Source organism: Osmerus eperlanus, chromosome 7, assembly GCF_963692335.1.
Source record: "Osmerus eperlanus chromosome 7, fOsmEpe2.1, whole genome shotgun sequence".
NCBI lineage: Eukaryota > Metazoa > Chordata > Actinopteri > Osmeriformes > Osmeridae > Osmerus > Osmerus eperlanus.
Window position 1 is genome coordinate 14381373 of NC_085024.1, and position 23343 is coordinate 14404715.

The 23343-nt window shown below is 50.8% G+C and overlaps 2 protein-coding genes across 3 annotated transcripts; both read left to right on the forward strand.

Moving 5' to 3' along the window:
• Positions 1-1116: 1116 nt before the first annotated feature.
• Positions 1117-6760, forward strand: faxcb (failed axon connections homolog, metaxin like GST domain containing b). Its single transcript, XM_062465103.1, has 6 exons — positions 1117-1600; positions 3156-3291; positions 3419-3615; positions 4520-4737; positions 4844-4960; positions 5178-6760. Exons 1-6 carry the CDS (start codon positions 1341-1343, stop codon positions 5528-5530), a joined length of 1281 nt encoding a protein of 426 aa, XP_062321087.1. The 5' UTR covers positions 1117-1340; the 3' UTR covers positions 5531-6760.
• An 8027-nt stretch (positions 6761-14787) lies between these two features.
• On the forward strand, positions 14788-21857 carry fbxl4 (F-box and leucine-rich repeat protein 4). 2 transcript variants are annotated; one of them, XM_062465095.1, is made up of 8 exons: positions 14788-14922; positions 16065-16769; positions 16943-17273; positions 18009-18253; positions 18596-18809; positions 19848-19919; positions 20170-20482; positions 20611-21857. In XM_062465095.1, the coding sequence occupies exons 2-8, from the start codon at positions 16273-16275 to the stop codon at positions 20772-20774; spliced, it is 1836 nt and encodes a 611-aa protein (XP_062321079.1). In that variant the 5' UTR covers positions 14788-14922; positions 16065-16272; the 3' UTR covers positions 20775-21857. The 2 variants fall into 2 exon arrangements, with proteins under 2 accessions (XP_062321079.1, XP_062321078.1); XM_062465094.1 differs by having other exon boundaries at positions 16085-16769.
• Positions 21858-23343: the final 1486 nt, after the last annotated feature.

Consider the following 23343-nt stretch of genomic DNA (forward strand, 5'->3'; position numbering starts at 1 on the left):
TGTCTCTGAGCCACATGAAGCTGTCTGAAGAGGCTCTCTCTTCTGACCCACAAATATAGGACTGGGCTGTATCATCCCATCTCCATGGCAACTAGGGGAGGGTAATTGGCTTGTTAGTGAATTATTACATAACTCCACCTCAAGCCTTCCAGGTGGGAGTGTCACTCCTAAAGCAACATTAACAAACCAGCCAGGCTGAAGGTTCCTTAGGAAACAGTTGGAACTTGTTCTGCTTATGGAACAGTAGATCTGAAATTGCTGGTCCATATCAGCAACATAGATGTTCTATTACAGAGAAGAGATGACATGTGTGAATTACCCTCCCTTAATTCAGAGTGTCCCACTAAGCAACAGGCTCCAGATTTCGAAAGCCGCTGACTGACGATTATGGATTCTTAAACGCCATTATGTTAAGATTTTGATTGAGCTTGGAATGTGGAAGCAACATTATCTCCCCACACACGCGTTTGAAAATGATGAGGGCATTCCGGTAAACGACAGCACCAGGGTGCGGAGAACACCGTGTTATTAGCATACTGCTTCTCGCTGGGTACGTAACTGCCCTTCAGTTAAAGAATCCTTACGAAATCGTTGTTTTGCAACAGAGATGCGTAAAGCAATTGCTGCAGAGAACTCGCAGTACCAATGTATTTTCCGAGATGACTGTCCATATTCACTTTACAAGTTGTTTCCGGGTGAGTAAAACTACAAAGTCTATTGTAATTTTTGTGTTAGGCTGTTGCTAAAATAGCCGAGTTGGCACCGGCACCGGATACGCGTGTGTTTTGTTGGTGTGTTTATATACAAGTTGAAAACAATTGTTTTCATTGTCAGTTTAACAGTGAGTATTATAAATGAATACCATATAATATATAACATTAAAGATTCCACTCATAAAGAGGAGGATAAAAAGGTATAGGCCTAGTTTAATTTTTGGATCTCTTATTGCTCTTTAGCTAATACCGGTGGATTATGAGGGCTGAATCAGTTTGCATGAGACATCTGCTTTAGCCCAGTTCAGATATTCAGGTGGACAGTCTGCAGGCTACAGTATGTTCCCCGTCAGCTCGCATCGTTGTTAGTTTAACTGAGATGCGAGGGGAGTGTACTCCGACGAGGCGCGGTGACATCACCGGCTTCCATTGGAACAGACAAAGGCTCCGAGCGCTGGCGGAGGATGCCGATGTGGGTGCGGGCACCATCAGGGGCGAAGATGCTGCTACCTCCCGCTCGGTTGATCGACACCATGTCGCCAGGCTGTATAGCTGTCCAGGAACTTTGATGAGGTCCGGTGGGGGTTATTGGGTGGAAGTTGGAGGGCAGGCCTACCAAAAGAGACCATGTATTGGAGTGCGGGCTTCGCCTCGTCCCGGCCCTGCGTGGTTGAGCTCGGCCGAAACCACAGCCTGCCCTTTGGGTTTTGTGGCTCTGAGGAACACCAGTCTTTATATGGATACTTTGCCGCTGTTCCTTTACAGGACTACAGTGCGCTCGTGACGGGACTGGGTACCGACTCATGGTGGAAGAAGACGCTCTATGTCACCGGTGGAGCGCTCCTTGCCGCCGCAGCTTACCTATTGCACGAGCTGCTCGCTATCAGGTATGATCTCCGTTAAAAACTCGGTACAGAAAATGCTACCGTGAATGACAACATGTCTTCATATTCTTATCACGATCAGTGTATATGCTGTTATGTCTGTGTAACGATCTGAGGATGCAGGGCGCATGAGGATGATGAGGATGAAGATATTGTCATTATTGCTATACAGGCCCATTCACTTTGGCTAGGTTATTGACTGCGGCTGCACCAACAACCCAACCTCTCTCTGTTTTCTAGACCGTTCGTTGTGTTTATTGTAGCACAATCTGCATGCAGAGATGGTCGTAAAACACCATGACCATTCGGACTGTACTGTATGAAACACGCGTCTGCTCATGTGCCAGGTCTCGTGCCTGCCCAGCGACTTGAACATAAATAACCGTTCCTCGGGCTCTGCAGCAGTCACGATGCCCTTAACTGACATTCCACGTGAGCTACAAATGTAAACGTTCACTCTCTTTTCAAAGCGGACGAATCAAAGATCGTGATTTAAATCCGTGTTGTCTTTTGGTATCAAGGATTACTCTGCCTATATTTTAATGTTCGGAAAAGTACGCCACTGTAATAATAAAGCCGTCAATCATGGATTTAAGATAGAACATCCGGTACCCACGACGGACGGGATCGGTGTCCCGGTAGCTTGTTTTATGGGCTATAATCTGTCACTGTTTGTGGTTCATTAATCCTCATCTGAATCACATTCATAGGCTAACCTGTCATTGTATTGGTACCTGAATAAGCCTTTGGCTCGTGTTGCCTCTTAGTATAGTTCTATGATTCACTGGCCCGTGCCGTCTTGGAAACTGGTCATTGGCTTCGACTGACCGTTTAGTTTTTCATCATCTTAGAGAAAATGGACTGTCACGTTGTCTGAACCGTTTCAGCACCACGACTCTCTGGACAGCGATAGTAAAAAACGTCAATTTCCTTAGCTCTGATTGATCTTCTGATCTGCTCTATATAAAGATCAAACAACGTGTAAACATTAAACTTGCATGTTTCCTTTTGACTGAATAATCATCAGTCTGACCTCAGATTAAATCTGATTTATTTATGGACTCTAGCTATCACTAACCCTAACCGTGTGTTTGTACTTGTCAATGTCTGTCTGCCTGTGTGTGTATACAAACAGTATATTTCTCTGTGGGGGAGTGGGGGTAGCATCCTGCTCTGCTGTGTCACCCTGGCTATAAAGAGCAGCAGCTGACCCCCTCCTTTCTGCCCCCTCCCCTTCTCCCTCTCTCCTTCCCTGGGGGGCTTGGAGCTGAAAACAACTCCTCCCATCCTCCAATCAGAATCTGCCTTGTTAGGCTACACACTGACTATTATCTCCACTGTTCAACTACTCTTTTATTTTTGTCTCTATCTTTTCACTTCCTTCCTAATTCTCTTATGCTCTTTCCCTCTCTCTCTCTCTCTCTCTCTCTCTCTCTCTCTCTCTCTCTCTCTCTCTCTCTCTCTCTCTCTCTCTCTCTCTCTCTCTCTCTCTCTCTCTCTCTCTCTCTCTCTCTCTCTCGCTGTCTCTCTCTCACTTGATCTGTTTTCCCTCCCTCAGGAAGGAGCAGCAGCTGGACTCTAAGGACACCATTATCCTCCACCAGTTCTCCAGGCCCAACCACGGAGCCCCCAGCCTGTCGCCCTTCTGTCTGCAGCTGGAGACCTACCTGCGCATGCTCGACCTCCCTTACCAGGTACCACACACACACACACCCTGTGTGCTCACTGTGTGTCTCAGGATGGACAGAAGTCAAGTGTGTCATGTAAGGATTTGGGGGAAATCCCTAATCCCTCGCCTCTTCCTGTCTGGTGTCCCTGTAGAACTACTTTGATGGGGGGCTGTCGCCCCAGGGGAAGATGCCCTGGATAGAGTACAACCACCAGCAGGTTTCAGGGTCAGAGTTCATTGTGGACTTCCTGGAACAGAAGCTGGGCCTCAGCCTGAACAAGCACCTGAGTGCCCAGGAGAGGGCGCTGTCCCGTGCGGTTACCATCATGGTGGAGGAACACCTCTACTGGTGAGACACACACAGATTCTCTCTCACACGCTCACATTATACAGTAGACACATGCACACACAGTTGCTCTCTATGACTCTTGTCTATTCCTGAGGTCATTTGCTAAGTGTGTGTGGTGAAGCTAATGCTCATCCTGCCTCTCTCTTTCTCTCTTTCTCTCTTTCTCTCTTTCTTTGTCTCTCTCTCTCTCTCTCTCTCTCTCTCTCTCTTTCTCTTTATCTCTCTCTTTTCTTTATTGATTGCTTTCCCTACCTTAATTAATATTTATTTCACTCCTTATTGATCTCTCTCTTTGTATCTGTCTATTTCTCTCTCTCACTCTTTATTGATCGCTTTCTTCCTCTCTCCGTTTCTTATTTCCTCCCCTCTGACCTCTTTTCTCTCCTCCTTCCATCCCCCCTCCCTATCTCAGTGAGAGTGGGCTATGTTTAGACCAACAGAGGGCTATTGATTCAATTATTTATGGATGTCCCAGGGCAGTGGGATAGCATGTTGCTCAGGGTGTGTGTGTAGTCAGGCTAACAGAAGGCCTCGTGCTGGGGGGAGAGGATGTCAGGTGTGGGTCTGGGATGTATGGCGCTTCTCCTTTCACTGCCCCTCCAGAGGCTCAGAGATACAGACATCAGCCGCCTTTCATCTGGAACAATTAACCTAAACAGGATGGATTTCACAAGCTAATTGCATTTATAATGACATTCTCCCTCTGCTTCCTGTTTGTGCGCGTGCAGTGAGAAGGGGGGGGGTGGGGGGGGGGGGGGTGGTGGTGGGGGGGGTGATAGGCACTGAGGTCTAGAACAATAAAAACTTTCCTGGTCTAACACTCCAGTCACTACAACCATCATCCTCTTGCCTCAATCATACTCTTCTCCCCTGTGTGTATGTGTTTGTGTGTGTGTGTGTCCAGGACCATCGCCTACTGCCAGTGGGTGGAGCACCAGGAGCATAGCCAGCAGCTGCTTCCCGTCTGCGGACCCCTGAGTGGCGTGCTACGCTGGGTGCTGGGTCAGCTGACGAGCGGCGTGCTCCAGAGAGAGATGTACGGCCAGGGCCTGGGACGGCTCCCCCGCGAGCAGATCTACCTGCTGATGGAGAAGGACCTGCGCACGCTGGCCGATCTACTGGGTAAGAAGGATAGAGTGGGAGAGGAAGAGGAGGAGAGGAGGAGAGAGGATGGAGAGGAGGGGAGCCACGCTTTGGGTCTGAGTTTCTCTTCCTGTCCCTCCCCCAGGTGAGAAGCGCTACTTCCTGGGAGGCTGCGTGTCTCAGCTGGACGCGAGCGTCTTCGGCCTGCTGGCCGTGCCCATGTGGAGCCTGCCGGGGTCGCGACCCGAACAGCTCATCAAAGGTAGGAGCCCCGTCGATGCCCACAGCACTTCCTGTTTCCTGGTGTAATCCTCCCATTTCCACCGCTAGGTGGCAGTAAAAGACAGCATGCAGTGTTGGGTTATTATCAGCACGCGTGAATTCATGACAGGGAATACCGACTGGTCAGACATTCCTTTTCTTGATTCCGCCTTGTGGTCCCCTGCGTTCCCCCCTCCCTCTCGCCCCACCCTCCCCAGGTGAGCTCATCAACCTGGCCATGTTCTGTGAGCGCATGCGCAGGCGCTTCTGGCCCGAGTGGTTTGTGGACCTGGAGGACCTGTACTACGACGGGGAAACAGACAGCCGCGGGTCTCCTACCGGCCCTGCGGACCTGGGCCTGTTCTCCAGGACTGACACCCTGGAGGAGAGCGAGGACAGCGCCCCTCGGAGTGGAGACAAACACGCGCACACACACGCACGCTGTCGTGCACACTCCACCGACACGGACGCCTCCCTGTTTGACTCTGACGTGGGCACGGACTCAGACAACGAGCTGCAGCTCAAGGGAAGCCCGGATCTCTGTCCGGAAACGACGAGCCAAATAGTCTGATGACATCACTGCCTTTGCAATGGCAGTCCGATGACAGGGCCTCTCATGATCTGATAGTCCAATGAGGGCATCTCTGATGAAACTGTTGTGTCCAACGAGGGGAGCTCTGATAAAACAGTTCCGTCCAATGAGAGGACTTCTGATGAGCTGTTCGTTAAATGAAAGGGTTCGTTATGATTACCATTAATAATGTCCTTCCAGAGCTCTGCACTGGTGTTTATATGCAGTGTATGACATCCTGTTAGTCAAGTGACTTCCTGTATGAGTTTATGGACTTCCTGTTTGGGCGTGTCATGCTGTGACGTATGCTCCCGTGGTCTGGCAGGGTTACATGGCCTTATTGACCTTCAGTACCAGAGAGACTGCCACTTGGACTGGTAGAATGGAGGGGTGGAGAGATGGAGGGATATAAGATGGAGAGATGGAGGGATATAAGATGGAGAGATGGAGTCTGGATAGATGGAGGAGGATGTTGACCATGCTGAGCTGGTAACTGGACAAGTTTGAAAGCAGTTCTACTTTTTCACCACCAGAGGCCGCCGTAGCTCTATATTATGCCATTCTTTCTTCAGACTCTAGTAAAAAAATCTAAAAATCATAAAGTAACACCAGATTAAATGTGTCCCCTTGTCAAATTAACTGTGTATGTGCAGAGTGAATAGAGGTGAATGTGGTTAATGTGATTGATTGTTGGATTTGACGTTGGGTTGTTCATTTCTGACTGACCAAACCAGTGGCACTTTATTTTATTTTTTTATTTGAATATCAACATAGTCTATGTCAAACTGTTAATTTATATAACGGCTTGTTTTCTTACTGCTCTCAAAGAGAGAACAAATTGTTTTGCACAATCGTGTTTCATTTGAACTGATGTCATGTGATTGGTTGTTCTAATCAGATAGTTGTTGTTTTTTAGGCTGTTTGATTGGTGGACAGAAACACTGCTTGGTCTATCAGTAGTTAGTAGCACTACATACAACTGACGTGTGTGCGTATGTTTGTTTGTGTTTGTGTGTACCTGCAATATAAATCAGGATCATAGTAGTCAGTAGTTCATTGCAGAGGCACAACATGATAAATACGAGACTACCCAATCAGAAGAGCCTTTCTAGTGTTGTTAAACTTCATGTGGTGACTAGGTGGACCAAGAAATCTGACCTGTGGACCACCATGTTATATGTGACAGTACTGGAGCCTAAATAAAGACATGCTGTCATCATTTCCGACCTATATAGACACGCGTGTTTTGATCATTTCAACATTCCACAGCTCACCTTGTATTTACTTTAACTGTGTGGACTGTGTGTCAATGAGTTAGAAAATAACCAAGCAGAGAAGAGGGGAGATAAGGGGAGGCAATGAGAGAGGAGGGAAGGGGTGGAGAGGAGAGGGGAGGGGAGGAGAGGGGGAAGAGAGGAGAGGAGAAGCGAGGATAAGAGAAGAAGATGAGTGGAGAGGAGAGGAGAGGAGGATCAGGAGCAAGTGTCCCAGGAGGAGGAGCAGGTGCAGGCTGCCAGCGAGGCCCTGGGGCCTGAAGGGCCAAACAGCTTCACACAATCTGCACTCCTCTTTTAATTTCTCTCTCTCACTCTCTCTCTCTCTCTCTCTCTCTGAACAGATCAGTGATCCACAAAGAGAGGTAAACACACAGAGGCGAATTAAAAAGGAAACTCCCCTGGCACAGCAAACACATTATCCCAAGTCAACACACAAACATGCACACACACGTGCACACACAAACATGCACACACACGTGCACACACACACACACGTGCACACACACACACCCTGCAGCATCGCAACCAAAAACTGTTATGTTGAATATGTTCCGTTGTAGTCTTAAGATGATGTGTCTTTCTAGATCCACATAGACATCCTGCACATCCCTCCCTGCAGGTTCAATCTGTGTTATCCTAGTTCCTTCCGTTTCTGACCTGGATGTGTGTATTCAGATGGGGTTGGCTGTACCCAGCCCTCCCAGCCCCCTTAGCCCCCCAGCCCCCTGGCCTCCAGACCTCCTCCTTGGCAGGGGTCCGTCCATCTGCCTCCCCCCTGAGTCCTGAGGGATGGGAGGCCACTGCGGCCCCCCACGACCAGCTGCTCACCCCCAGAACCTGCCTCTTGCTGCCAGGTAGTACCCATGCACACACACACACACACATACAGTTAAACACACACTGGTCCTGGCAGGCTCAGGTGCTCACCACAAAGGCAGGGTTAGAGGGGAGCTGATTCCAACAGGTGGCGCTGTTTTCTTTTCTAATTACACCTTTATTAATTCATTGGCACGCCGATGAGATGACTCTGGCTCTCTGATCGCTCACAGGATAGCAGCCAAGGATTGTCCTCTGCTCTGCTCTGCTCGCCTCTCCACTTCTCTTCTCTCCTTTTCCTCTCCTGTAAGATTTTCTACCCTCATCTCTGTTCACTTTCTTCCCCCCCGCCCCCTCCCCGGTCCCCCATTTTTCTCCTCTCTCTCTCTCTCTCTCTCTCTCTCTCTCTCTCTCTCTCTCTCTCTCTCTCTCTCTCTCTCTCTCTCTCTCTCTCTCTCCCTCTCTCTCGCTGTCTGTCTCTCTCTCTCCCTCTCTCTCTCGCTGTCTCTCTCTCGCTGTCTCTCTCCCTCCCCCTCTCTCTCTCTCTCTCTCTCTCTCTCTCTCTCTCTCTCTCTCTCTCTTCAGAAGCTTACTGCCTAATTCCCCAGTTGTCGTGCCATAAAAACAATAACTATCAATCCCAGACGAGACAGAGGGCGAACCCAGCAGCTTCTTTCTCTTGTTTTTTGATATTTGTCTTTATCTTCCCCTCTTTCTTTCTGAGAGTAGAGGATGTTGGCAAAGCCTCTTTAACTCGCTGGTATTATAGAGGATTAGTTTGGGCCCAGATCCCTGTGTATGTGTGTATGTGTGTATGTGCGCGTGTTTGTGTGCATGGGCTTCTGTGCCTGTTTATTCCTTGGTTGTGGTAGACTCGCTAGGTAAACAGTTTGTGTGTCACACTTGATTGCATTTCAGAAATTAAAAAGTGTGTGTGACAATGGGCTGGGCCACTGAGGGCTGGGGTATAAAGGCTGGGGGCTGGGGGCTGTCTGGGGGCTGTAGGCCTAGGGCTGGGGAATAGAGTCTGGGGTCTGGCTGGGGGCTGAAGGCTGGCTGAGGGCAAGGGACTGGGGAATAGAGGCTGGGGGCTGGCTGGGGTTTGGCAGGGGGGTGACATGTTAGACCCAGGGGCCTTTGGGGACCTGGTTCTCTCTGTGACAGAGTGACCCTCCCTGGCAGCCAGAACAATACTGACAGTCCTGGACAATCAACACTGGCCCATCTGTCTCTCTCCTGCCCTCCCCTCTCTTCTCCTCCCTCTTTTCCTCCCCCTCTTCCTCTTTTTTCCTATTAGAGAGACCGGAGGGTGTAGAGAGACAGAGAGAGAGAGAGAGAGAGAGAGAGAGAGTGAGAGAGAGAGTGAGAGAGAGAGAGAGAGAGAGAGAGAGAGAGAGAGAGAGAGAGAGAGAGAGAGAGAGAGAGAGAGAGAGAGAGAGAGAGAGAGGCCACAGAGGAGAGACAGGGGCAACAGAGGGTGGAAAGAAACGGGCTGAGAGGGGCAAAAGATAGATTTAAACCTTTTCCGCTAACTCTGGTCTTTAAAAGCCTGTATTTTATTGTCCTTTGGTTTTATTTCGTTGCTTAGGCTATTTAGACGACACAACAATACACTCAATATTTGTTTTTGTTTACAAGCACAACAAATTTGTGAGGTGTTTTATTTGCATTCCGTAATTCCGCAGGTGCCAACTGAAGCCGGTTGCTCTGCTCCTGCCTCATATCCCACCTCTGTCTGCGGGGAGCAACTCAGAGCCGCGGTCTGCCTGCAGCGTACGGGTCTCGCCAATATATAATCCGTTGTTATCTTGTCACCACGTGGAGCTCTGCCATCCCACGAGACAACACCGAAATTCATTAATCTAATTTAATATGTTGTATTGCCCAAATGAGGCGCGAGGTGGCTTTGCTGCAGGATAAGAGCAAAGTAAAGCTCCGTCCCATAAGACAAGCACAGCCGCACCAAGCGCTAACGGTAACATGCTTCATTAAACTCTTAATTACCTATTGTTACTAACTAGTTCGTGGTGTTTTAATGAGAATCTACGGGCGGTTAAATGTAATCTAAATTTTCTAATCTACTGGTCCATTACCAAGGAGTCAAAATGTTATTGGTTTTGTGAGTAATCAGACTTTTAAATGGCGTTGATTCCGTTCCCCAAGGCCTCGGAAGGGGCTCGACTGTGTAATTGAATTCCGCTTTTTTTCTTCTTCTCTTTTTGGGAGAAGTGGAGGTTTTCTCTTGTGCACTCAGTCACTCAGCTCGAGGACCGTCTCCTCGGTTCCGGTTGGATCACAAGGTTGCTGCGCTTCACAACCTCCGACGCGCGGGTCACCATGGCGACCCCTTCACAAGAGAGGCTTCTAAAGCTGCCAAAGGAGCCAGGCTAGACACAGTCTGAAGAACTGTAGTATGTGTGTGCGTGTGTGTGTGTGCATTTATATGTGTGTGCGTGTGTGTGTACGTGTGTGTATGTGTGTGCACTTCAGTCATGTCCCCTCTGTGCTGTTACCTGGAGCCAGATAAGCTCAAGGATTGATCACCATGTGTTTTCTGTGAGTGAAGGGGAATCGTTCTCACACACATGCTGTGAGGTTAATATGAGCCGAACGCACACAGACACACACACACTCACACACACACATACACACACTGGGTTCAGCCCTCTTATAGAGTAGTTCCCTAGCCTCTGTCTGTCTTCTTAGCAGAACCTGCAGAACTGACTGAACCTTCTGTCTATCATGTCATGGGAGTTTTGTCTGGGGCTGCCCTGTCCTGTCTTTCTCTGTACAGTTGTTGCCATAAGTTTTGGCAATGACATATGTTGTGTTTTGCAAAGTATGCTGGTTCAGTATTTGAGGAAAATGTTTTCACATGTTTCTGTAGAATACTGGAATATATTGTAATCTTCAGGCACATTTCATATTTTTTAAGCTAAGTTAAAAAAATTTGGGGGGCGAACATTTTCAATATATGCAAATAGTCCCCTCTTTTACAGCAGTCAATCTGCTCTTAAAATCCAATTAGAATGATAGAGTGATTTCACCTGGCTCGAACTAGTTCACACTTTCCCCTGTGTGGATGATATGACTCACTGCAATTATGTTGGCAGTCATTTTATGCCAAGGCCCAGAAAGCTTTGCAAACACAAAATGTATGTCGCTCCCAATACTTTCGGCCACGGCTGTATATCTGTGTGTTTGTGTGCGTGCGTGGTGTGTGTTAGGAAGGTCTTGTTGTTGTGTGGATCTTGTAAGATGTGTGTGTGCGTGTGGCTGCGTCTGTATGTGTGTGTCGTTGGCACTGGTGCAGGCCTGGTTGTTGCGATCACAGTTTCAGGTCAGACGGGCGCAGCGGGGAAGTCTCGGATTATTACTGAGGATATAACCACAGGCAAATGCATTGTCTTCTCTGCCCTCCTTACCCACCACCCTTATTTCTCTGTCAACCCCCCCCCCCACACACACACACACACACACACTCTGATGATGGATGACAACCTTGATGTGGGGTAGCAGTGTTTGTGGTGCATAGTGACCAGGGACAGTCGTCCGTTCTGACAGGCTCCACAGCGGCTAATGAGCTGCATCAGTCAACTGGAGTGGAGCAGTGTACACCTTTCTCTCTCTCCCCTCTCCATCTCTGTTGCTGTGTCTCCTCTCTCCCTCACACTCTTTCTCGCTGTCGCTCTCTTTCCATCTTCTCCCATCAGTCTGTCCCTGTCTCTCTACCCATGGCAGCCCCACACGCTCGACACTCTCTAATGTTGCTTCAGTGAACTGCGTCCGCTTGCCACGACCCACCAGAACGCACAAACCCCGTCGAAACCCGGATCCCCCCCTGTAGAACCTGTCGATGATATGCTGATCAGTCGAGTTGACCCTTGGATGACCACCCCCTCGCCCCTCAGCACGGTCTGGACCACAGCTGTGGACCAGAGGCCCACCTGTACGCCAGCTGGCTGCGCAGAGCTTCACACCGGGGCGGGATCTGAGCCGCACTCCGAGTGGAGAGAAACACGTCAACTCCCCCTCCTGTTCCCTGCTCCGGGATGGCAGCCACTGACAGGAGGCACAGCCGTAAAGAGAGGAGAGAGATGAGAGGGGAGAGACAGAGGAGAGAGAACCCGGCCTTTGTGTGAGCTCGACGGGAGAGGCAGGCGGAGTGGAGGAGGAGGAGGAGGAGGAGGAGGAGGAGGAGGAGGAGGAGGAGGAGGAGGAGGAGGAGAGGAAGGAGGAGGAGAGGGCATCTCCAGCTGTCACATATCCTCTTTGCTCGGGAGGTGAGGGGAGGCGAAATGTCAAAATATTTGAATAAATTCCACGGAAGGCTGTTTAGGGTGGGTGAGGAGCGGGGTGGGGGGTGGGTGTTAGCAGCAGAGAGGGGATGTGTGGAGGGAGAGCGCCTGTGAGGGGGTACAAGAAGGAGGGGGGGAAAGCGGGGTGGTGGGTGGCAGAGAGGTTGGGTTTTGGGGGGTTTGGGGGGGGAGTACCGGAACGAGTGGAGAGAGGCAGCGAGGGGGGGTTGTGAAGACAGGGGGGGAAGGAGGGAGGGGAGAGGAACTGTGGGGAGGGGGCAGAGGGCAGGGTGAGGCTTGGAGGATGGCCGTGAAGCCTTCAGAGGAACACAAATGGAGACTAAATAATGGTAGTGAGCTGGATGTGAGCTGTACCAGCAATAAGGATGTTTGTCAGGTGTATGGCCCACCGGTCCTCTCCTGTCCTCTCCTTTGCAGAGCAGTCCATCTTACTGTATACTTTAAAAAGGATAGTCTCATCTGCTGAACATGTACAGGAGTTTACTTAGTCAGAGGCCATGATGTTCTGTATGAGTGTGGTGTCCCAGAAGCCCCCAGGGGGCAGAGGAGGTCACAGTCTCCTCTGAACTCTCCAACACCCTGTGTTAATTATCTCTAATCAGCCAGTAAACACACAATAAACGTAAACAATATCTCTCTGTTTACCCCCCCACCACCACCACCAACACATTTCCCCCACCTTCACACACACGCACACATACGTGCGCAAACATACACCCACACACCACCTCGCATTTGCATCTAGCCGCTAAAAACAACACTTATCGTCAAGAAAGATCAAGGTCATGACTTTCCATGGCAGCTGATTTCCTGAAACCAATTAAAGTGTTGCCGGGCGAAGTAATGCTGGAGGTCGCGGAGCGCGGAGGACTTGGCGGGGTGGGGGTTGTGGGTGTGTATGTGTGTGTGTGTGAGGGTGGGGGGGATTTGAGGAGGTGGGGGCGAGGGCGAGGGAGGAGGCAAGCGGCTGGCTGCTATCGCCCTGTAGCACTTCTTCTGCCAATGCTCATTAGCTTTGCAGATTCTGTCATTTAGACAAAAGCCACAGAAAAAGTCTGTAATCAGACCGAAATATTTAGGGGGCTCCTCAGATAGAATTATCGACCTTTAAAAAGTCTAGATATGAGGCATAATCAAATATTATGATTTGAGGTTGGGACTTCCAGTCTTGGAAGATTAATAAGTGGTGAATATTATCAGATAGATGATTACTAATGAGGACTGGGTGTGATGAATTGGAATGTGTTCTATACATGGTTTTACAGAGTACAGACTAAAACCGGGTTGGTCTGATCTGGGCTTTGGATAGAAACTGTTCTTCAAGGACATCCTGCACATCCACTTCTCTCCTCTCCTTCCTTCTCCTTCCCTCTCCTCTCCTCTCTTCTCCTCAGCCTTTCTCCAGACTAACAGATCCTTTATTCAAATACGCCTTTGACAGCTGGTGCAATGCATGGGCACAGAGATCCACGCTGTCTCTGTGTGTGAGAGAGGGAAACCGAGAGAAAGAGCGAGAGAGAGATTAAAAAAAACTGGCTAAAGAGGAAGAACAGGAAAGAAAGAGAGAAAGGAGGCGTGTGTGTCCATGCGTATTTGCATAAGTGTGTATGCCCTGCCATGTGTGTCAGCGTGTGTGTGTGCCAGTGGAGCAGATCAGGGAGCTGCCAGAGGGACGCACCCTGGTCACTGATGCTTAAAGGACCTGACAGGGCTGCCTGTCAATCACTCTGCTGGTCACACGGCTGGCCACTGGCGCCCAATCAGAAGCCCCCCACTCCCTCGTTAACTCTGGTTGGCTGGACACCGGCTTGTCCCCTGGTGCTCTGGTCGGCTGCTGTGCCAGGGTTGGGGGAGCATGCTTCAAACACCACATCCCCATTGAGGCCTGGAGGATTCCAGTTACACGAGAGAGAAACGAGGTCTGTCCTAATGATTGTGGATGTCTAAGCACGTTTAGAAAATAATCCTTTGTTAATCCTACTGGTGTAGTTTATTGTTAAAATTTCAGTTGAGAACAGGAGAGGACAAGAGGAAGATTGAGCAGGAGGATAGGAGAGGAGAGCAGGATAGGAGGTAAGAAGAATGGGGGGAGGAGAGGAGGAGAGGAGGAGATAAGGAGATAAGGAGGGGAGCGGAAGAGAGGACAAACAAAGAACGAGAGGAGAATAAGAGAGAGTACACAGAGCTGTTAGTGGGAAAAAGGAGGTGGAGAGGAGGAGGGGATGAGAAGAGGGTAGACAAAGAGCTGTTAGACAGAGCAGGAGAGATAAGCCAGCTCATAGAGCTGTTGGTCGATCATTACCTGGTCTCCTCCTCCTCTGAGGATGTCTGCTAATGACGAAATGGCTGCTGATTGGCTACCGGGTATTCCGTTGAGACAGGCTGCTCTTTTACGGTGACAGTGAGACCTGAGTGCAATGGAGACTGAGTGGATCAGCAGTTAATCTGAGGAACTGACAGCCACTATGTGGACACACACATAGACACACAGCCCCAAGGCATACAGGTTTGAGTAGCCTATAATGTTTACCATAGGAGGTCTGTGTGTGTGTGTGTGTGTGTGTGTGTGTGTGTGTGTGTGTGTGTGTGTGTGTGTGCATAGGGAATGTGGTCCACAGTTACTCTCTGTGAGATCTCTACTCTATAAAGCCATTGGGTGGTGTGACATACACCAATTTAGCCAACACATGTTTTATCTACATTTCAGAAATGCTTTCCCACATAACAGTTAAGCATAGGCACTAAATGAAACCGGCAAAACAACCATTCTACACAGAAGGAGAGATTCTAACGATTTAGTATAGAGAACTATAATTCCCATAATACCCCACTTCGCCACGACCATATTTAACCGGATGTTGATAATCGAGGTGTAAACAGAACTGACAGATCGAGTATGCGCTTTTATGAATAGAGTTGTCTCTAGAATGGAAAGAAGACACTTTCAGTACATTAATGGATCGTTTAACATAGAACTGGTGTAAGTTCAAAATATCTTTCATTAGTTTCCTTGACGTAGCAATGTCCCACAAAACTTGGTTTCTAGCTCGCTATCGTTAGCTTACGGGAAGCCAAGCCCAGCTAGCTGGACTAGCAAGCTAGCCAGCTAATGTTTTCATTTACCTGAATAATGCACTGCTATCTTAGCTTAGCACCATCCCCATCACTGTAACTGGCTAGCTCATGGATGATAAGCTTGCAATGATGATCATTGTCCTCTGAGCTTCATATTGCGGCTGTGTGTTTTCAGAACGACCATGTTAGCAACTAGAGTTGTTGTTGCAATGTCATGATGATTTTACCAGATGTACTTTGGGCGAAGGCCCATATGAGAACAAAGTACACAGCTGGTCACAGAAGACAAAGACCTTCTGGTGTTTCTGCTCTTTACACTAAGACCAACGGGGAACGGGCTCGTTCTAGATAAAGCGAAACGTTATACTTGTATTTAGTAAAATAGCGTTTTACACGATACAGGTTAATGCATGTGGTTGAATGAATGTGGTATAAAGTATGGTTTGCTAAACTAGCTTGCCTTTTGTTCCTGATCTAGTGAGGGTTCAAATGGTGGAAAATGTTGGACATGTTTGATCTAGCACTGTGTTTTGTAAAATATAGACTGGGTGCCTCAGACTCTCTGGGCACCAAGACTAATAAAGTCCTTGGTTGTCTGTCACCTAACCCCAGAGCTTGTAGTCCCCTCCCCAAGCATACCTTTCCCTAAACTCCTGACTTGGGGCCTGGACAGAACTGTTCCTTCTAAATACACCCACTGAATGTCTCCTAGCCTGAGCAAACAGCTACAAACAATCAGTTGCTGATGCCACAGTAACAACCTCAGGACCGGCCCTTTTCAACAGTTGTGTGTCCTGGAGGAAACTCCAGGAAACACTGGGGACACCACTGGCCTTTTGAGGAAGTGAAAGTTGAGTCTCAGCTCAGGCTTCCAAAGTCTTGTGGAACGTGAGATTTCACATCGCCAGGCTGTGGAAAGCCATTTGGTACAGAACGAGTCAAACACTAAAACCGCTCCGATCTCCTGTCTGTCATTGTTCTCACTCCAATGCTTTTGTGCGTGTGTGTGTGTGTGCGTGCGCGTGTGTATTTGTTTCTAACCAACAGGTGACGTGTCTAACCCTCAGGTGATGCATGCAGCTGGGTCCCTAAGCTGTGCCCTCTAGAACAAGAGCCTGTGAGCCAGACTGCTTCTCTCACTCCGCTCGCACACCCCCACCCCTCCACCCCCACCAAGCCTGCCCTCTGAGTTCCCCAGGCCCCCAGAGCCCCCTCCACCCCCGCCCCCTCCCTGGACCTGGCACCGGAGGTCCCTATGCTAACCTTGCTCAGCATGTTCTACTACATCTGTCTGCGGCGTCGGTCCAGGAGCGGGACTCGCGGCGAGGCCCTGACCAGCCGGCGCGCCGTGGAGTCCGGCCAACGGGCGGTGCTGCCGGTCAGCGTGGAGGTGGACCAGTACGCCAAGGAGGTGCTGGACTTCAGCTCTCACTACGGCAGCGAGAACAGCATGTCGTACACCATGTGGAACCTGGCCGGCGTGCCCAACGTCTACCCCAGCTCGGGCGACTTCACCCAGACCGCCGTGTTCCGCGCCTACGGGAAGTGGTGGGAGCAGTGTGCCAGCGCGCCGCCCGCCTTCCGCCGCACCCCGCAGGGCTTCCACAGCCAGGACTACCTGGAGCTGGCCTTCGAGGAGCCCGTGTACCCCATGGCCGTGGAGGTGCTGGAGACCTACCATCCCGGGGCCATCGTCCGGATCCTGGCCTGCTCCCTCAACCCCTTCTCCCAGAACCAGCCCTCCGATGTCAGGTAGGGCTACACAGGGCCTGGGGGCTGGGAAGAGGAGGTGTGTGTGTCTGGGGTGGGGAGAAAGTGTCTGTTGGATGGAGGGCATCAGCCTGGAAGTTGATAAGACAAGAGGGGTGGAGAGATCTGACTGAGGGCCCTGTCCCTGCCTCTGTCTCCCCCCCCCCCCCCCCCAGGTGGGAGGTGCTGTGGTCAGGGGAGCCCACCAAGGTTCTCAGCCCCCAGGCGAGGCAGTTCTCCCCCAGCATCAAGCAGCTGAGCTTCCCCACCAACCTGCTGCGCCTGGAGGTCAACTCGTCCCTGCTGGGCTACTACACGGAGCTGGACGCCGTCATCCTCCGCGGCATGAAGGAGAGGCCCATCCTGTCGCTCTACAAGATGCCCGTCATCGACATCGGCGACCTGAGCGACAGCGAGGAGGAGCAGGCCGAGCTGGGGGCGTGCGGGCCGGGCGGAGATGGCAGGAACGACAGCGGCAACGGCTACTTCGATAAGCTGCCGTACGAGGTCTGCGAAGCAGGGGCACACACACACACACATTAAGAAACAAGTACTCGCACTGCAACACGCACAATCCCAAACGGTTGTGCGACACACACACACATGAACAAACAAGTTCTCGCACTCATGGCTGCAACACACACTTTCCCCAAATGGTTGTGAAACACACACACACACACACACAAAGAGGCACTCAGACACTGTAGCTGGAGCTCATGGAGCTATCTGATCTCATGCCTCCAAACCCAGTAATTTAGGTGCCACGGAGGCATGTCAGGTGGTGTGAGAGGAGCTGACTGCAGCAGCAGTCTGGATGTTCTCCCCCCGTATCTCCGCTCCAAACCGCTGTCACCCTCCTGACTCCTCACAGCCCACGCCCCTGTGTGTCTGAAACACAATACACCTATTATCTGCCAGCTGATAGCCTGCTGAACACAGTGCACGCACGCACGCACACACATACGCACACACACACACGTACACAAATATTCATCTATTCTGTTTTTCCTCTCTGTGAGGGCGGCACGTGTGCAGATTGCACAAACAGGCAGACTCACTTCTTCTCAGATCACGCTTTGTGTTTCAGATAAGCACTTTCCTGTGTGACTCTAACCTGCCCTCCCTTCCCCTCTTCTCCCCCCCCCCCATCTCCTTTCTTCCTCTCCAACCCTCGCTTCTCCTCCTCTCTCCTTTGTCTCCTGCTCTCTCCTCTCCTCCTCTCTCCTCTTGTTTCCTCTCCAGCTGATCCAGTTGATAGTGAGTCACCTGACCCTCCCAGACCTGGGTTGTCTTGCCCAGACCTGTAAGCTTCTGCACCAGCACTGCTCGGACCCACTCCAGTACATCCAGCTGAGCCTGCAGCCCTACTGGGCCCGCCTGTCGGACGCCTCTCTGGGCCACCTGCAGGCCCGCTGCGCCCTGCTACAGAGGCTCAACCTGTCCTGGACCGGCAACCGGGGAGCCCTCACCCTGACCGGCTTCAGCAGGTAGGCCCTCATTCTATGTCACTCTCTCTCACCCTCTCTCTTTGACTGGCTTCAGCAGGTAGGCCCTCTCACCCTCTCACTCTCGTACCCTCTCACCCTGACCGGTTTTAGCAGGTAGGCCCCTCTCACTCTCTCACCCTCTCACCCTGACCAGCTTCAGCAGGTAGGCCCTCACCCTCTCAGTCTCTCACCCTCTCACCCTGACCGGCTTCAGCAGTTAGGCCCTCACCTTAATCTCCCCCTAAAGCCCACCCTAACTGACTCGCTTCAGGATGTATGAGGCCGTTAACTCAACCACTAATACACATCCTTAATTCCTTCCCTCCTGTCCTGACCCCCCAGCTTCCTGAAAGTCTGTGGCTCTGGCCTGGTGTCTCTGGAGCTGTCGTGTTGTCACTTCCTGTCGGAGGCGTGTCTGGAGGTGGTCGCTCAGGCTTGCCCCGCCCTCCAGGAGCTCAACCTGGCGTCCTGCGACAGGCTCCACCCCCAGGCCTTCACCCACATCTCCAAGCTTCCGCGCCTCCGTAGACTGGTGCTCTACCGCACCAAGATCGAGGTAGGTTCCTCTGCCAGGATAGAGGTAGGCAGTCTGCTCTACCAGACCCAGATAGAGGTGTGCCCTGTGCTCACGTGTGTATGGGGGAACCCAGAGCTCGGTTTTGTAGGGCTGAACCCGACAATGGGGTCCTGAGGTGCATAGCTGTTCAGGATCAAGCCTGTACCAAACCACAACTCTGACTATCTCCTCATGACTCATTGTGTCTGCTGGCAGACAGCCTAGTGGTGTGTGGCGGGAGGTGCGTGTAGGGGAAGGTTGGTATTCTAACGGGCAGATGTGTGTGTTTGTGTGGTGTTGTAAGGCTTAGACGTGTGTGCGTGTGTGTGGCGTTGCGAGGCAGAGGGGTGTCATATGTCGGTGGTTGTTTACCCCGTCAGACAGAGCAACTAGTGTCTGCAATGGCTCTACGTGTCGTGCTGTCATTAACCTGTCACCAGGCTAATTACAGCGCTCTCTCACTGTCATGGTGCCAGAGAGAAACCCTTCATAATCCACACACACGCTCGCACACACCCAGGCACGAACACACACACTGGCAGGCACACTCACAGCCAGAGGCTCTTCCTCCTCATGTACCGGTCCCCCCCCCCCCCTCTTCCCCCCTATCCACCCCACCCCACACACCTGCCTGTACAGACTGCTGGATTGTGTCATAGCTGCCCTAGCTCTAGAGAGCTGTGCCGACACAGACAGGGCCCCTTCCCGGAGCTGAGTCAGGTGTTTAGAGTGAGGGGAGCCGGCTGACTGTTCTGTCCTATCAGATGTCTTCACGCTGCCGGGGGGGGGGGGGGAGGGGGGCCAGAGCCAGGTGGTTTCGAGGGATATTAAATGACATGACAGTGTGGCTCCCACACACACATTTTTTAGTCTCGATTTACGGCGTGTTTACAGAAATGACTGCATGCACCCGTTGAATTTGGAGCTGTTGACTGAATCCCCCCGCCCCCCCCCTTCTTGTCTTTCTGTCTGTTTTCGTCGCTGCTGCTGCTGCTGCTGTTGTTGTTGTTGTTGTTGTTGTGGCTGCTGCTGCTGTAGCAAACTTCCTTGCTCAGCATTCTGACCTTCTGTGTGGAGCTGAGACACCTCAACCTGGGGAGCTGTGTGATGGTAAGAACGCGCGCGCACACACACACACACACGTTATTCCTACCCCTCCCTCTGACCTCCCCTGTCCCACCCCTGCAGTTTGAGGACTCAAACTCACAAACACACGCACACACCCACCCACAGTTCAGACACCCCCTCCCCCCCCTCCCGTCCCTTCTCACCTCCCTAATCCTGTCCCCCGAAAAGACCAAGGACACACCAACACACACGGCCCCCACGCACGCCCTCTGACCTCCCCCCTCCCCCGCAGATCGAGGACTACGACGCCGTGGCGAGCATGCTGGCGGCGCGCTGCCGCTCGCTGCGCTCCCTGGACCTGTGGCGCAGCCGGAGCCTGACGGAGCGCGGCCTGGCGGAGGTGACCTCGGGCTGCCGGCAGCTGGAGGAGCTGGACCTGGGCTGGTGCTCCACGCTGCAGAGCAGCTCCGGGTGTTTCCTCCACCTGGCCCGCGCCCTGCCCCGCCTGCGCAAGCTCTTCCTCACCGCCAACCGGACCGTGTGCGACTCGGACATCGAGGAGCTGGCGGCCAACTGCCCCGCCCTGCAGCACATCGACATACTGGGTGAGCATGCGCTCGTGAACGTACACACACACACGCTGTCCGTGACTTGGGTCTGTTGACGTCACGACTTGGCCCGAGCTGTTGCTGAGAGAGAGGTCCTGATTGGCTGTCGGGTGTTGGATTGACAGGTACGCGGATGGTGAGCCCCGCCTCCCTGAAGAAGCTGTTGGCCGCGTGTCCGAAGCTCCTCCTGTTGGACGTGTCCTTCTGCTCCCAGGTCGACGCCCGTGTGGTCCAAGAGCTCTCCGCCCTCTTCCCCCGCGTGGAAATTAAGAAGAGCTTCACCCAGTGACGGCGCCTCAGAGGCGGCCCTCTCGCCGGGTGGGGACACCCAGAGATCCTGGGGGAGAGGGAAAGGGTGTGAGGTCGACACCAGAATGAGACCCACCCACCCCCCCCCCCCCCCCCCCACACACACACACACACCCTCTCTCTGCCCTGGGGAAGAGGGTTCAGGGGCGGCCTGGTTGACGGAGGTCAGGTGGAGGATATTCTGGTCCCCCGTGTTTGGTTGGATGAACCAGAGGGTTCAGGTGCGTTTGATAGAAGTTTGGCTGAGTTTGATGGGAGATATCGATCGGTGTGGTAGAGGTTGGAGTTCATTTCATAGAGGCATAGGTATTAGGTGTGTTTGATTCAAGGTTTGGGTGTGTTTGATTACCACACGGAGATGGAACCCTGCCATGTGTGCGACATCTTCTGGAGTCCCATTTCCACGTCAGCCTCCAGCCTCAGTCTCAGGGGTTTTTATTGTATTGTTTTATTCTTTTAATTGAGTTTTTACTTTTGTTCAGGAGTCATTTAAATGGCCTTCTCTACACAAAGCCACAGTCTGGTCATCTTTAACACACACACACACACACACATTGACAGGTCCCTCACTACACAGAGACAAACATTGATATTCGATGTTCAATATTGTAATCGAATTTGTATGATTGTAAAAATTGTGTTGATATTCCTTAATTATTTATTGAATGATTTTGTATTAAATGAATCCACCTTTACAAGTAGTGCAAGTGCTTGAACAGCATTTACTTTACGCAAAAAAACTTGAAGTTTACTTTTAAGCACATGCTCGCAAGTGTGTGAAGTCTTTTTGTGCCTTATGCTTCTGGTTGAATGTTGTGTGTGTGTGTGTGTGTGTGTGTGTGGTTGTCTGTCTGTGTGTGTGTGTTTGTAGCTCGGTGCCCTGTTTTTCTTGCCCTTCACCAAAGTCACATAGTAAATGGTCCTCAGGACTTTAAACCAATGAAAATACTGATCAGCCATGTTGATTTACATATGCAAAAAAACAAGAAATGAAAGAGAAATGACTGTAAATCTGTTTGAGATGTCTGGATGATGATTTTCATTAAATGGCTGATCTGTTCAACTCGGTTATTAAGTTTTATAAGTACATTTGATGTCATGTTATCATATGTTGTTGTTTCCTCTGCTACTGTAACAGGTCATATTCCCCGGGTATAAATACTACTCTCTCTACCCTCCAGTAGAGGGGAAGAGATGAGAGGGCATGGAGGTCTTCTCCTTGTTTTAGAACAATTGAAGGCCATCAGTCAGTCAAGCCGAGGGAGCAGAATTAGCCATAACCCTTTACCGTTTACATCCCATTAATACCACAGAGAGGAGTGACAGTAGCTTGTCTGCCTAACGGCCTTTTAATGAATTGTTTATGCCTGGTTTAATGGCTTGTGCTGAGGCTCAGTAATGGGCCCTAATGACAGAGAAGCAGGCGGCTGCTGGTGAAGGATTCATTTGGACTGTCTCCCCATTGATTACTCTTCCTTCTCCTCTACCAGTTCCTCTCCACCCCTTTCCCCTCCCACCCAATCTCTCTCCTTCCCCTCCTCCACCAGTTCTTCCTGGTCTTTAACTCAACACTCCTTCCCCTCTTCCTTTCACCACCACTATCTATGTTTTATGATCGTTCTGTCAGGAAGACAAGCAGTGAAAATGTATTCCTGTTGATTCCTGCTCCCTCCCGCCATAGGCGACTTTCATCAGAGAAACCAGAACCATTAAAGACATATGGAGACGCTGAACCATTTAAAGGCTGATAATGTTTCTGAAGTGGCATTCGGAAGTCGAAGACGGCCTGGCTGAGACGCGGGCAAAGTGTCACTTTAACAGGGCGAGCAATTAGCCCGAGTAATTACAGGCTGAAGGGGAGACACGTTTCGCCCCGCTGATCAGCGAAGTTCACGCAAAGTTATAATTAAACAATAACTCGTTTACAAATGAATGCACACAAACATTTGTGTACTTAAGTGCGTCGAGTATAATTAGGTTTGATGCGTCTGAGTGAGACTGAAGAACAATGTCAACCGATGGAATTATCTGAGCTCGTGAGCACGTATCACTGCATTCGGTCAGGGAGAGAGAGAGAACGTGGAGCGATTAAATTATTTGTCAATAAGAAATGTAGACACACCCTACTAAACAAGTTAACTGTCATGGTCCGCGCTTTCAAGTTGTTATATTACAATTCGGAGACAAGATCAGAGCATGCCGCTGGTGATAAACTATTTTTTAGTTAGGCTATCTCTGCGCACTGCTTATCCTTCCCTTTCCATCCTGTGCGCGTTACTCTCCAATTCCAAATGTGGGGAATTGGAGGGGTTTACCATGGTATGAAACACAAATGTGTTGTTTATTTAATCCCGAAAATTTAGTTTTCACTGTCAAAATGAACAGTTATCAAAAAGCAGCACCCAGGACCATGGCGTAACGTTGACGTGGATTCCGCCAGATGGCGGCAGAGGACCGGTTTTATCAGCACCAGCGAGGCTCTGCGAGTCTCGTGAGAAATCTGTGTAAGTCACGGCAAAATAACTACAAATGTAATCAAAGTGGTGCAA